This window comes from Ixodes scapularis, unplaced genomic scaffold, assembly GCF_016920785.2.
Source record: "Ixodes scapularis isolate PalLabHiFi unplaced genomic scaffold, ASM1692078v2 PGA_scaffold9__187_contigs__length_104089568, whole genome shotgun sequence".
NCBI lineage: Eukaryota > Metazoa > Arthropoda > Arachnida > Ixodida > Ixodidae > Ixodes > Ixodes scapularis.
This window is the reverse complement of record NW_024609884.1, coordinates 283,757-297,528: the sequence shown is the minus strand read 5'-3', so window position 1 is coordinate 297,528 and position 13,772 is coordinate 283,757. Positions and strand designations below refer to the sequence as shown.

At 43.8% G+C, this 13,772-nt stretch overlaps 1 protein-coding gene across 1 annotated transcript; it reads right to left on the bottom strand.

Moving 5' to 3' along the window:
• Positions 1-2,662: 2,662 nt before the first annotated feature.
• Positions 2,663-10,048, bottom strand: LOC115320448. Its single transcript, XM_040221302.3, has 3 exons — positions 9,947-10,048; positions 5,466-5,682; positions 2,663-2,763 (listed from the first exon to the last, which is right to left on the bottom strand). The coding sequence occupies exons 1-3, from the start codon at positions 10,046-10,048 to the stop codon at positions 2,663-2,665; spliced, it is 420 nt and encodes a 139-aa protein (XP_040077236.3).
• Positions 10,049-13,772: the final 3,724 nt, after the last annotated feature.

Below are 13,772 nucleotides of genomic sequence, written 5' to 3'. Positions count from 1 at the left end.
GTGAGCGGACGTGTTTCCTGCAGGTTTTCCTCGAGCGTCCGAAGCTAAGTGCCAGTTTTTCTTCTTTTCCCTCATTTTTTTTGAGAGTTGATTGGAAGTGACTATGCGGTAGCAGTATTAGGTTTGAACAGCAGCAGTTGAAGTTAGTTTCGGAAAGTAGGCTCCGTTTGAATTTTTGGCGAGAAGGGACGGTTTCTTCTCGGTCTGGACATGGGTCTAGATTTGCCCTTACAAAAAATGTACTTCCACCCTCTAGACGTTCTGTAGAACGTCTATAGGATGTTTCCTTAGAAGGAGCATAGGGTGTCTCTAGGAATGCCATGAATGCTAATACCTTTCTATCATCCTCCTAAAGATCTCCTATAGAATATTGGCCAACGGACATCCTACGGATATTCTAGGTCTACTGACCTGCTAAAGACGTCCTATGGGAAGCCTAGGCCTATGGCAGCTCTAATACCAGATGACGTCCAGTGGTTAGTGGGATAACCATAAAAAGTGAATACAGGAAATATAGGATGTCTGTAGCATATTCTCTATAGGAGGCTCTTAGGAAGAGCGTAGGACGTCCACAGCCAAAATCCCATAGGATGCTGCTACAAATGTAATAGAATGGTCGTCCTTGGCTTCTAGGAGGACCCTAGGATGCTGATACATAGGTAATAGAATGGTCATCCTAGGCTCTTAGGAGGAGCCTAGGATGACCATAGCTAAATTCCACAGAGCAAGCTGCCCTACAGATTTCTATTAACCAATGATAGGCAAGATCAAATTTAAAGAAATTTGCGAATTAAACCTATATAGCATTTTGAGAATACCCAAAAATCAACATTTTCGAGAACTACAGTTTTCTAAAACGAAAGTGCCAATCTTCTAATATAAAAAAAGGTTGAACACTGAATTTGAAAAGCCTAAGATAATTTATTTCAGAAAAAGACATGGGGGAGGAAAGAGGGGATGGGGAGCTCCAACCGCTTCCATCGTGCGCAGCTGAAATAAAAAAATAAAAACAAATTTAGTACAGGCATTTTTTTATGTCGTAGACACGTGATTTTTAGGTATCAATGTTAATAAATACTGACTGAATATTTGGCCATACATAAGAAATGAGTGGGCAGCATATATTACACTAACTTTCAAGTCATAATTAGCATATCTGGCTTCGAGTATTTCTGAGAAACATAAATACAGTAAACCCTCAGTATTTCAGTTGCTTCATTCGAATTTTCGGAGAGTTTGGAAAGGGGTGAGCTCCCGGCAATCACAAATACAAGTCTACGGGGGAAAATGTACGATAATTCAAAGTTTAACCCCTGGGACTGGTTAATTCAAAGGATTTTTTTAACATGCTTCAGAAGTCTGGCAACTATGAAAGCATGAAAGTCTCGAGATGATGCTGACCGAACTTTAATCATATTGAATGGAAAGCGCCGAATAAACAAGAACGAAGAAGCAGAGACTTCGTCTCTGCCCCCTTCTTCGTCCTTGTTTATTTGGCGCTTTCCATTCAATGATGTACCAACTAGCCCATTTATCTATTTAATCAAACCGATGCACACACCGTCGCTATTACCTACTGTGTGTGCGGTCGGGAAAAAGAGGGAACAAGCGTGGCGCACAACTAGGCCACCAGGCAGCCAAGCCAATTAAGCAAGCCAGGCTAGGCCAGGCCCAGCTAAGCCAACATGGCAGCAGGCGCATGCATCACAGCATCATCCCTACAGAAAATATGAAAGCAGGCACAGCACGCAAGGCCAATAAAGCTTGGTTTGAGGCATCACCAAGCCCCATGAAATGTTTTCTTCGTCAAATATACAAAGCTCTCTCTTTTTTTTTTTTACAAATTTTGTTAAAAAGGGTTGTGAAAACAAGATTGATGTGGTTTGTGCGGCCGAGCATAATACAGGGGACTAATAATCAAAATAAGTAAAATAATTAACTAAAATTTACTTCTGTTGCGTTTTCTTTGGTTAAGAGAATACTGAAAGAGCCTTGAGAAAGGTTTGCAACTTATGATTATAATGCAATTAAATGCAAAGGTGCAAGCGAGCTGGACAAGAATGACGAAAATAATCCCTGGAGAAGGGGAACGAGAGGGACAAAGGACAAACAGAAATCTAGCTGTGTTTGGAGATTTCTGTTTGTCCTTTGTCCCTCTCGTTCCCCTTCTCCAGGGATTATTTTCGTCGTTTGCAACTTGCTGAGAATAGTTAGCTATGTGCCTCCATTAGTAGAGATAAGCAAAAATCAACTTCTTCCAGGTAGCTACCAAATTAAAAAATACATAGATATAATAATACACGATTTGAGTGTTTTTTTTTATCCAAAGTATGCTTAATTCGAAGCATTTCTCTGTCCCCATGAGCTTCACGTTATCGGAGCCAAGTGTCAACATAGTTCAGGCTGAATCATCAAGTCGGCTGTTTCCACACTCTATGCATATACTAGGGTGTTTCCACACTCTAGTATATGTGTGGGCTTTGTTCATAAAAAGCTTCTCCCATGCTGTCTCTATGGTGTTGATGCCTCTGCGCTCTTGCTAGTTGCTCAGGGCCGTCCTGAGTCTTGCATCCTTTTACTAGTACTAAAACTCGTATGGCAAAGAAATGAATGCCAGCAAATATGAATCCAGCATGCAGCTCCACTCACGTGAATAGGGGAACTACTGCTGCTTGTGGACAGGTGGCGGCTTCTTGGAGAGGAGTGATGACAGGCTGCCCTTCACCATCTTCTCCACGTCACCAAACTTCGTGCAGGTGTACGCTAAAAAGAGAAGATTGAATTTTCAAGACAGCAGTCTCGGGTCGGGTCCTGTTACGGAAATAGTGCGCATTAATAATTAACAGAAACAATGCTCTTTTTGCTTGTGTTAACAGCAACATTAAGCAAACCAGACTAATTATAATATAAGGCAGTACACCTAAAAAAGGCCTTCACAATGCTAACAACAAGCACAATGCATAGACTTGTCTTATTGAGAACTTTTCTTGGAAAACATAGCAGTGAATATACTTATGACCTTTTTCCGAAATGTCATTAAAGTTTCTGTTGTTATTCAAACTTTTAAGACAAACAGAAGACTGCACAAAGATTTAGCCTAAAAGAAACTTCCAAAAATTTAATTCTAGCAGTGCATGAGAAGCAGGCTGCTGATAAACCATACCCCCAAATGTAGTCGATTGAACCTTTCCTCAAAAATTCCATCAGCTGATTACGCTTCTGGTAAGATATTTAACCAAGAGCAGATGGCTGAGCTTTTAGTTTTCTTTTTGCCCAAATGCAGCTGCCTATGCTTTGGATATTTTAAACCAAAGACATCTGCTAATGCTAGTGATTTCTGAATGAAACTGAAACAATCTGCTGTGATACAGATAAATTTAAAGGTTTGCTTGCAAATCAATGAGGGTCACCTGCCATGCCCCAATGAAGAATGGTGAATTAATTTCACCGCATAGGGACCTTTTAACAAGCAAATGGAATCTGGCTTTTCTGCAAGACTCCATCATACCACCGGCGCACGTCGGCCAGGATTGCAACCAGTAAACTAGGAACCAGTGGACAGGCGTCTCCTCGCAGCCACCACGGCAGCCCAAAATGCTTAGCGTAAAGTCAACATTGTCACTCACTCATTTCTAGTGTGTTAATCTGTAGAGATGACTTTAAGATCATATAGGTTTGAAGCTTAAGCCCTACAGTTCTGGTAACTAAGGTTCTGTGTTGTTTGAAGTTTATTTTATGCCAAAAATTTTCGGTTTGTCAGTTCATTTTTGTTAAGATTCCGAATTATTCAAAATTCCCAGTTTTAATTTAGCCATGGTTCCTATAAAAATATTTATTATTTAGACAGAAACGTTTCCTGAATTCATTACAACTCACTTGCATAGAATGATATTTCTTCAGCTAGATTTAGCATTAACGCCCCTGCCATGCGCAATACCGACTGTCCCACGACAAAACTTGTGAGTAGACTCCTGAATGTTCGGAAGCTCGTTTTCCCTCTGCCCATTCTATCAATCCGCAATGCAGTTCCACGGGGTAGGGTGGTACAAAACCTTCAGTTTCTATATTGAAATCTATTGGTTCATAGATCTCACTGTTATGAAACATATTCACCCTCCAGTCACCACAAATAATATGGAACAAAGTGGAAACTGGAACAGTGGCTTCTGTTGTGACCCAGAAATACTATGATTCGTTGTCCTGCAACCTTTGACCAGATGAACGATAAACCCCATTTTGTCAATAGCCGGAGATTTCACGGGAAACTGAAGTGGCATCACCTCGGTACCACTGACCATCTATGATCAAACATATTTGTAAAATACCATTTTATTTTTTTCCATTGTGACTTTGAAATTTGGAGCTTATCCAATAATTTCGAATTGTCCAAACTTTTACCAGCGAGTTTCTTGTATTTATCCAAAAACTTGAAACCGAGCCGGTAACTAATACCTTAATTACAAGGGCAGTTTTCACTGTGATTACGCTGACTGCAGTTTTGAGCAGTTATACGGCAGATTAAACTGCAGGCAGCACAGTAAACATAAAAAAGGCGCTACTATGGATTTTGGGCTTCCCTCTTTATGGCACAAACTGAATCGGACTTTCTGAGTGTCCTGAAAATTAAAAAGTTATGATAATGCATGGACTTTTTCTCAATTATAAATATGAGTAACACCACATGTTCTGATGTGTGGTCACATTTTTAACAGAAAAGAATACCATGCTTGACTGTAATTTTGAGTTTTTCTTCTAGCAGTTTGGGCTGGCTTTAATTCGAACAGAGTTCAGAATGGCGTCAACAGCGGTATCTCACCTGATCGCCAACATTAACAAAGCGCTTATTTTTCTGAAATGCTGGGAGAGAAATCTAAAAAAAGAATCTTAGCAGCAAATACTATGGGAAGAAGCATGCCAAGGTGACAGTGCTGCTGCTAACAGGGACAAGACCGCACTCCACGAGCGGCACCACTGATTATGTCAAAAGTAATGTAGTTGCCATGTCATCAGAAAGTTCTAGAATAGGGGTCCCCAAAGCTTTGGGTCCACGAGACAGCTTAGGGTGTTGTGCATGCACAGTTCTGCACATGTGCAGTGGCAACACCCCAAGCTGTTTGGATGCGTTCAATTTTGAGGAATCCTTATTCTAAAAATGCCTTGTTGCCTGCACAAATGATTCATTTTGATTCTAATTTTGATCTACCATAAATAAAGATGTCATAGCTAACATTCAATCCCTACAAATAGTAAAAAGAATTTTTCTAGCTGATCTACTGCGGTATTTAGATTATGTGATACTACACTCTGTTTGATTTAACTGGTAGTGAAATAGTCATGCAGCACATTCTCAGTTGACCTTGCTACGACCTCAGTTGGTGGTTCTAAATTGCCACCGGCCTAAATACAGTTAGACATTTCAATTAACTAGGGAATAAAAAATGTCTACCTGAAAGTTGCACACTTACCAATCACAGCTTGAACTCTCACAGGGTCCAGCCCTGGCTTCACGGGATTGTTTTTATGCGAGTTTGATTTTTTACCAAACAGCGATTTCCCAGCCCTCTCCTCCTTGGTAAATACGATGCATAATAGGCCTCGTGAAAACGGCCCTGGAGCTGACTCGGTCAATTCAAGCTGGCGAAGCTGGTACTGATCAACGAGCACGTTACTTCCTATGTCCACCTTGAAAACAAAGAATAGAAGCCCATCAACATAGCTTGTTTCTATTCGTTTGAATATCACAACCTAGCCACCACACATAGCAAAGGTGCTAAGAAAATATTATTGACCATATGATTATTGTTAGACAATGCAGAGGGGGATACTGGGGTAGTTAGAAGGTGAATGAGGATTGAACAGGAAGAAAAGGGCAGCTAGAGCACCTAACATAACCCCACCCAACACCTGCCCTGGCAAGTGGAGCTCTTTTTGATTCCATGGTGCCACAAATTATGTATCAACACAATTCGTCATCTTACTCAACTAGAGACAACGGTTGAGTGTCAGATTGCTCATGTCAGAAGACACTAACAACAATCTTGCATCTGTCCAACTGCAAAAAGTTATAGGATCCTTCTTAGCTGAATTGCGAGTGGACTGTCCAATTGAAGTAAATGACACCTTCAGAACAATCCATGGGGTATGAGAGGCAGCACATCCTGGTGAATATATTACTGCAGCTGAAACTGTAAATATTAGATGGAGCCACTTCCGGGTGCATAATCTAAATTCAGTTTGAAGATAGAGGTGATTGAGTGGGACACACTGACTAAATTAATGCAGATTGTTGGGCGAGTTGGTACTGGGTATTCAAAAACATGGTAGCACTTGATATGAGAACAAAGAAGGAGACTGGACAACACAGAGCACTGACTTACAACCGGCGTTCCTTCAACAGTGAGACCACACGCTTAACAGGCATGCACGACATCGCCAGCTTGTTTTGAGGCAGCATATCTACACCCTTAGAAATACACCTCTCAACTTCTTCATCCAAGGCACACTTTGAGACTCCTCAGACGAGGCCCCGTGGTTCCGGAGCGCTCAACTTTGGCTCAGTGGCACACTTCGGGCACAGAACAAGTACATGTCTAACCTCGTCAGAAAAGTGCACTTTACTTACAGTCTTGACGTCGCATGTTGCCACCGGACGTTTCTTGGGAATGCCGCCACGAAGACGTAATGACCGCTGCCAAAAGAGCTCCATGGTCTGATCCATGATGCCAAGGAAGTCCTGCAGTCGTCTGTTGTCTGAAAGTGGCTTGCTGGGGTCTCGAAGAACAGCACAAAGCAGGCTCCTGAATGGCAACGGCAAGGACGTGACTACAGGAGCCTGCTTTGTGCTGTTCTTCGAGACCTCTGCAAGTAACTTTCGGACAACAGATGACTGCGGGATTTCCTTGGCATCGTGGACCAAAACACAGAGTTTCCTTGGCAGCAGTCGTTAGGTCTCCGTGGCGGCATTCCCAAGAAATGCCCACTGGCAACATGCAATGTCAAGCTGTGAGTTAAGTGCACCTCCCTGACAACACTAGACATGTAATGGACATTTTCCGAGAAGCGTTCTGCGCACGTGCAAGCGCCCAATGCCAAGCGGCGGAAGTCGGCACGAAAAACCGAGGAAATTCGGCAGGAGGCTGTGGATCAGCGAGTGGAACACGTAATTGCAGCATATAAAGTGAAACCTCGTTAATTCAGATCTCATGGGACCGGCAAAAATGTCCAAATTATCCGGAAGTCGAAATATCAAAAGGACAAAGAAAACTGCGCGAAAATGTTTCCCTGTGACATACCTTTATTTTGAGAAGAAATCTGTTATTACCGCCTGCTATTACCGCTGGATGACACTTGGGCGGAGACGGCAACTTTCCTTAGTGCGGTCAAGTGCTCCACCGAACTCGCACTGTCGGAGCTACGCATCCCGTGCGCTGACGATTTAGCACAGCAAGGCCTCTTCTAGTTTCGGGGGCACCACCTTCCACGGCCGCTTTCTTTTCGCGTTGAACTTGTCGCTCTCGAAAGTCCGTATGATATCGGCCTCAATTTTCACGTACATGGCCAAACTGCTTCTCTTGACGTCGTAACTTTCCATCACTTGTCGAGAGACGCCGTCCTTCAAGGCCCTCAGTATTTCCACTTTCGTCACTAAATTTTTAGCCTAGTACAGCTGCAACAGAAAACGAGTAGCACAACTGACCAATAACCGGACCGCCAAATTGCGACACCCGGCGCTATTTTTACCGAGCGCGCCGACAGCGAGAGTGCCAGTCACGTTGCATTCTTCAACGCGGGGCTGGCCGGCGAAAAATTGAGGGATAAGATAGCTGTTAAAATGGCGGGCTTTAGGATCCCCGCGTGAAGGCATGAAACGTGACTGTCACTCTCGCTATCGGCGCGCTCGGGAACAATAGCCTCGCGTGTCGCGATTTTGCCATTCCGGTCGTCGGTCAGTTGTGCTACCCTTTCTTCCGTTGCAGCTATGCTTCTGACGCTTTCATGCTAGGGGGTGGCGTGCTGAAGCACGGCAATCCAGAGCAAAACAGCAAAACTGGTGCGAAACGCGGAGAACCGGAAGAGCGAAGAACCATGGGAAAACCAGAAAAACCACAAGTGCACCTTGGATGAATAGCGGTCATACCCTTTAGAACGAACGGTATCGAGCGCCACCTGCCGAATTTGTCCGAATTAACCATATCGCACCATGTTCCCTCCGAACTAATGAGCGTTTGCTGCCATTGAATAATACATACGTTTGACGGGACCGGATCGGCAGTTCAAATTATCCGAATTTCCGAATTAGCGGGGGTTGAATTAACAAGGTTTTACTGTATATAATTGTATTACACAAAAAAAGAAAGTTGACGTTGGGTGGACGCAACGGATGCCCCTCCTTAAAGTTGCGTTGGGCACGCGCCGCTGCTCAGAGAGCGAAGTAACTGGTAGCGTAGCTCCCATTATCGATTGGTTGTGCATGTAGGTCACTTCCTCGATTTTTAATTCATGCAGCCACTGCCTGGTGCCGTCGGTATGTGGAAGAGGTACATTGCTGTAGGGCCGAAGGTTGCCATTGAGCCAAATTTGGGTGCTTCGGAACTAAAGGGCCTTGTCCAAAAAGTCTCAAGGTGTGCCCTGAATGACAAAGTTGAGGGATGTATTTCCAAGGGTGTATAAGTGCAGCCTTGAAACAGACTGGTGATGTCGTGCATGCCTGTTAAGCATGTGGTCTCACTGTTCCAAGAACGCCGGTTGTCAGTCTGCGCTTTCGTGTTGTCCAGTCTCTTTAGGAATCGTCTCAATCGCTACCATCTTTTTGAATGTCTAAAGTAGGCTCTTGGGAACCCGCCTCCAAGGTAGGGCTGCCAATTACTTAGAAAGTTTGTTATCTAGTAGCCTCTCAACATACCAACTACTCGTTTAAGCTCTCAAGACCCATTATTCCAATATGCATGCTCAGCCATTTCACCTGACATAGGGAAATTACTGAACACCACCTCCAACGAAACAACACTCAATTCACTATAGAGAAATGATCACAAAAGGCGCTTTGTCAGTTGTCCTAAAACTGCACTACATGAGTCGACAACTTCTGGCTTCATCCATGCAAATTATTGATACCAAAACACAGTGCCTTCTTTTAACATAAATAATAACATACAAAAATTATATTCCCTGTAGGACTGTTCCCACTAAATGTAAAATGTCTGAAATGCCGAGGCACGATCGAAATTGGGCCGTAAAAATCAGCGCCTGCACATAGCGATCAAACCTTTTCGTCAAAGGTGTATTTCGCAGGTGGTTTTACCTTGTAAAATTACAAGGCATAGCTTCCTTTCTGTACAAACTATGGCCAAAAGCTTGCCAGGGTTAACAGCGGATGGCAATGCAGACGACCGAGTCAAGTGACATTGCGAGTTTGGCACACATTGATAGAAGGAGATACCTCGGGAGCAGCATCGCAAGGTGTAGCCGACCAGCAAAAGAAAGCAGACGACAGGCAGACGAAATCCTTCAGCAGCAAGAGCGCCGTAGTTATGCGACAGCATTTTCTTTATTTTTGTTACTTCAAGTTTTGTTATCATTTTCAGCATTTATTTTTAAACCAAAGGTACACTACAAAAAGATAATGTTCATTTTAATAGACAACGGTCGTCGCGGGCAGTCTCAATATTTTTAAAAGGTAGCGCCATCTATCAGTATGTTCGCCAAACTCACGCCGCCACTGAACTCTGTCGTCAGCGTCACCGTCCGCCATTGAACCTGGTTTTCTGGCCTTATTTTTTTTACAAAAAGAGAGCTATGCCTTGTAATTTTGCAAGCTGAAACTTGCCTGTGAAATGTACCTTTGACGAAAAGTTGATTGTTACGTGCAGGCACAGATTTTTGCAGCCCATTTTAGATGGAGCCTCAGCATTTTAAGCATCCTATATATGAATGACGATGCACAAACCTGGACCGACGGGACAACATTTGGTGGAGGTGCTTCTGCAGCTGCTGGACGTAAGGACAATTCTTCAGCGATTACTAGCGACCGCTTCATTCGCTTCGTCATTTTTTGCAAGTCTGAAAAACAATGGGAAACCGAATTGACGCGAGGGGTCCGAAAAAAATAAAAAAATAATGCAAGAAATGTTTCTGAAGAAGCAGTGCTGAGTTTGTCACGAGAGAAATTCATTCTACCAATTTCCAGGAATAAATTGAAGGACTATCTGCAATAACCAACTAAGGTCACTCGAGACACGATTTTAAGATTAAAAGAATTTGCATCTCGTCATTTTAACATTGTTTATTGTGTCCTAGAGAATACAGAAAACATCTCCTTCATTAAAAAATGTTGCGATTCCGCTGCATAATGCAAAGCAAAAGTCGAGCTTTCTCCCCCACCTGCAGCCGAATTAACTACAGCAAAAAGATTACGTGAATTCGTTCGGCTCTAAGCCCCAGCATAACGCCCGCTAATGTCAGCATGCAGGGAGAGAGAGAGGAAGCGTTTTCTGAGAGAGCACACGGGAAGCTACACGGCACCCCGAATGACGTCACTAGGAGTGCAACCAGGTGTGACCCTGAAGACTGGGAGTGAGTTAAAGGGGTGCCCGAAATGCCAATATTTATCTTTTTTTTTTTTTTTACGCAACAACTAGAACACGCAGACGAAAACGGGTTTTTGTTCTTTACTTCAGAAGTGTCAGAGGGCAACTTTCAGAAATGTTTGACCGAAGTCCGGAAATCGTTGCACCCCCGCTTTAATTACAGCGACTATGAGGGACACTTTGAGGAGCTCAGCTGTTCACGTTAAACAGGCAGCTTGCATAATAAATGACACCATAGTTTAGCGTCAGTGACAGCTATGCTGTGGCACATATTCTACCCTTAACCCATTCGCTACCAAAGCCGGCGAATCACCAAGCGTACCGTCATCAGGGGCCATATTGCCAAAGCTGGCAATTCGCCAGGCTGCATGAATTTCTGTTTTAAAGAGCCATTCATAGATGAAACGCTACATAGATTCGGGGAAGTGCAGTTAGACACATTGCCAACAGATGGTGAGAGTCGTTCTGTTCGCTTTGTTTGAGTTTGTTCTTTTGTGTGTCGTCTTTCCTGCTTGACCGCTGCCTGCTTTGAGAAAATGGCAGCGTCCAGTGTACAGTGAGGACTTTCTGACTATGAAATCATAGATATGCTCTTCGACAGCGATGATGATGGGACGTCTGATGAGGATAGTGAGTTTTCGGAGCCTTCTGTCGACGACGAGAACGATTCCGACAGCAGTTCTGAGCCCGAATCATGACAAGAGCGCACTGGTTGTGCGACACCTAAGTGACCGAGGATAGAGTGCTTCGAGATCTTTCATACGAGGAAGAATCTGTGAGGGCCTAGTGGTTTGTAGGCTTGAACAAACCACTTAAGCATGTAAATAAACATGTTTTCTTCTTGTTTTCTGAGTCTTACCGTAAAAGCTTATTATACAACAAAACATGCGGCACAGACGGCCCGGCAGCGCGCGACACAAGTGGTAGCCAATGGGTTAAAAGGAAGCAAAGAAGTTGGCCTCTTACTGAACACCTTTCAAACAGTAGCTTGTGCATTCAAGAACTTAATGAATGCAACAGATACAGTCACCCTAAAAACCTACTACACGAGTCAAATTGATTGTTGGCCCTATCATTTCATTTCATTTCATTAACCATCTTTCTTTCGCCTTTGCGACTCAATCTTGCCGTAATGCATCGGTGAAGGCTTGTTGGCTCTTTGAAGGAATCAGGTAAACCAATTTCTTAAAGGTATCATGCTAGCATTTACAACGAAGGTACCTGAAAGTGGTGGGTCCCGTGCACCACGGCTTTACTGAACAAGCTTACCTGAGACCACGGGAACAAGCTTACCTGAGTAAAAATTAGAAATCAAAAACTAGAAATCCCTACCTCCGGCTACCATCTGTTAATGAACGGCGTCCAATTGGCACAACAGCCGATAGGTGACAGCACTTTCTGTACAAGAGAACAACCTTTCCCGCTCGTCCACTTTTATCCCACATCTCCACACCCACGATGGTGACAACGGTGCCATCCTGGCATATAGTAACCAAGGTGAAAACAAAGTTGAAAGCTAAGCGCACCATGAAGAGCCTAAAACAGCAGGGACAAACGTTGCAGACAAGGAAAGAGATGTGGTAACAACCAGGGAGTGCAAAGCAGACAACATAAAGCCCGAAATAATCATATAAAAAATTAGACAACACATCTGTGTCTAATTTTATTTTGCAGCAATGTTTTATGTTTTATTGGTAAGAATATAAAAGAACCATGCACTGACAATCGCACGAAAAAGAGTACATCACTTCTGGCTCATAAGTGTTGTCTGCTATTGCCGAGGTCGAGAGCAGCGCCCATTGTGGCCCCCTGCAGTTTTATGTGCTGCAACCTGTCGGCTGTTGCGCTAATTAGACACCTTTCATTAACAGACGGATGTTGTAGACAAAGGAATGAAGTTCGCTCAGAAAACTTTTGATACATGAGGTCCACCACCTTCAGGCACCTGTGTTAAGGAACAGATCTATGCAGTTCCTTTAAAGGAGCTGTGCAACGATTTTAACGTTGAAAGAATTTGCAGTTTCTACTTTTGACATTGTTTATCTTGTCACAACGGACAGAAAACACATCTCCTTCCTTCAAAACGTTGCGATTCCACCGCGTAATTGTGGGGCAAAAATTAGAATATTTCCCGACCTGCTGCCGCACGCCACAATACTAGCAACGTCTGGGACACACAGGAAGTCCTGGTGAGAGGGGAGTTCCTCCTTCCCCTTTTCTCTCGTGATGGCCTGAGAGCTGGCGGGATGACGTCAGGTTCAAGGCATGTATAGTTCAAGGCATGTATAGTTCTAGGCGAGAGAGCCATTGTCACTACCTGTCAAGGTTCCTAGACGGGCATTACAAACGAAGCTTCAGCGACATTCACCAGGTGCCCTTTGCTAATCATGTAATTTGTTTTTAAATTTCTTTTCGTCTCTTTTTCAACAATAGATTGGTGTATGTGATGTGATACTGGTCCCTTGAACACTACAGACCAAGAAAGAAGTGCCGAAATTTCGTTGTAGTATCCCTTTAAGAGAAGCAGTATAAAGAAAATGAATTGTCTCTATGCACCACTTCTACCTAATGAAACACAATAAAAGGCGACTCTCCATCAAGTGAAATAAAAATGATAGCTCTCAGAGTTTAGAGATTTGTGGCCAGCTATGATATGCCTTAACCTGACCATCACTCGATGTGCAAGAACTTTGACTCGGCACGCCGCGGCATCGGAGGCCCGTTGATTTGTGCCGCTGCTATCTCAGCTCGTGGCTGCATAGGGTGCATACATGAGCAGTGCTCGTCACTGAAGCAAGCGACAAGCGACAAGGCAATGCGATCTCAAGGCAGAGCGGCCAGGCGAGGGACAATCTCTCCCACAATTCCTCGCGCGCGGGCCGGGGCGCTTGGGGGATTTTGCAAAAGGTCTATAGCATTGGGCCAGCGATTTGGCTGTGCAATCCACGGTTGTGCAGGCAGTCGATAAGTGGGGTGTCGTGATCGGAAGCAGGTTGGTGCTCCCACACAGCATAAGGGGCTGATGAAGTATGTATAATTGTATACACACTTAATGCAGTTGCACTTAAAAGGTTTTGTATAGACTCGGTCACTTCTCACCTACGGTGGCCTCATCACAGCGCAGCTTTAATGCTGTTGAGGGAGACGAAGTCAGATTCTTTAAACAAAAGCCCCTGTCCTGCTCTA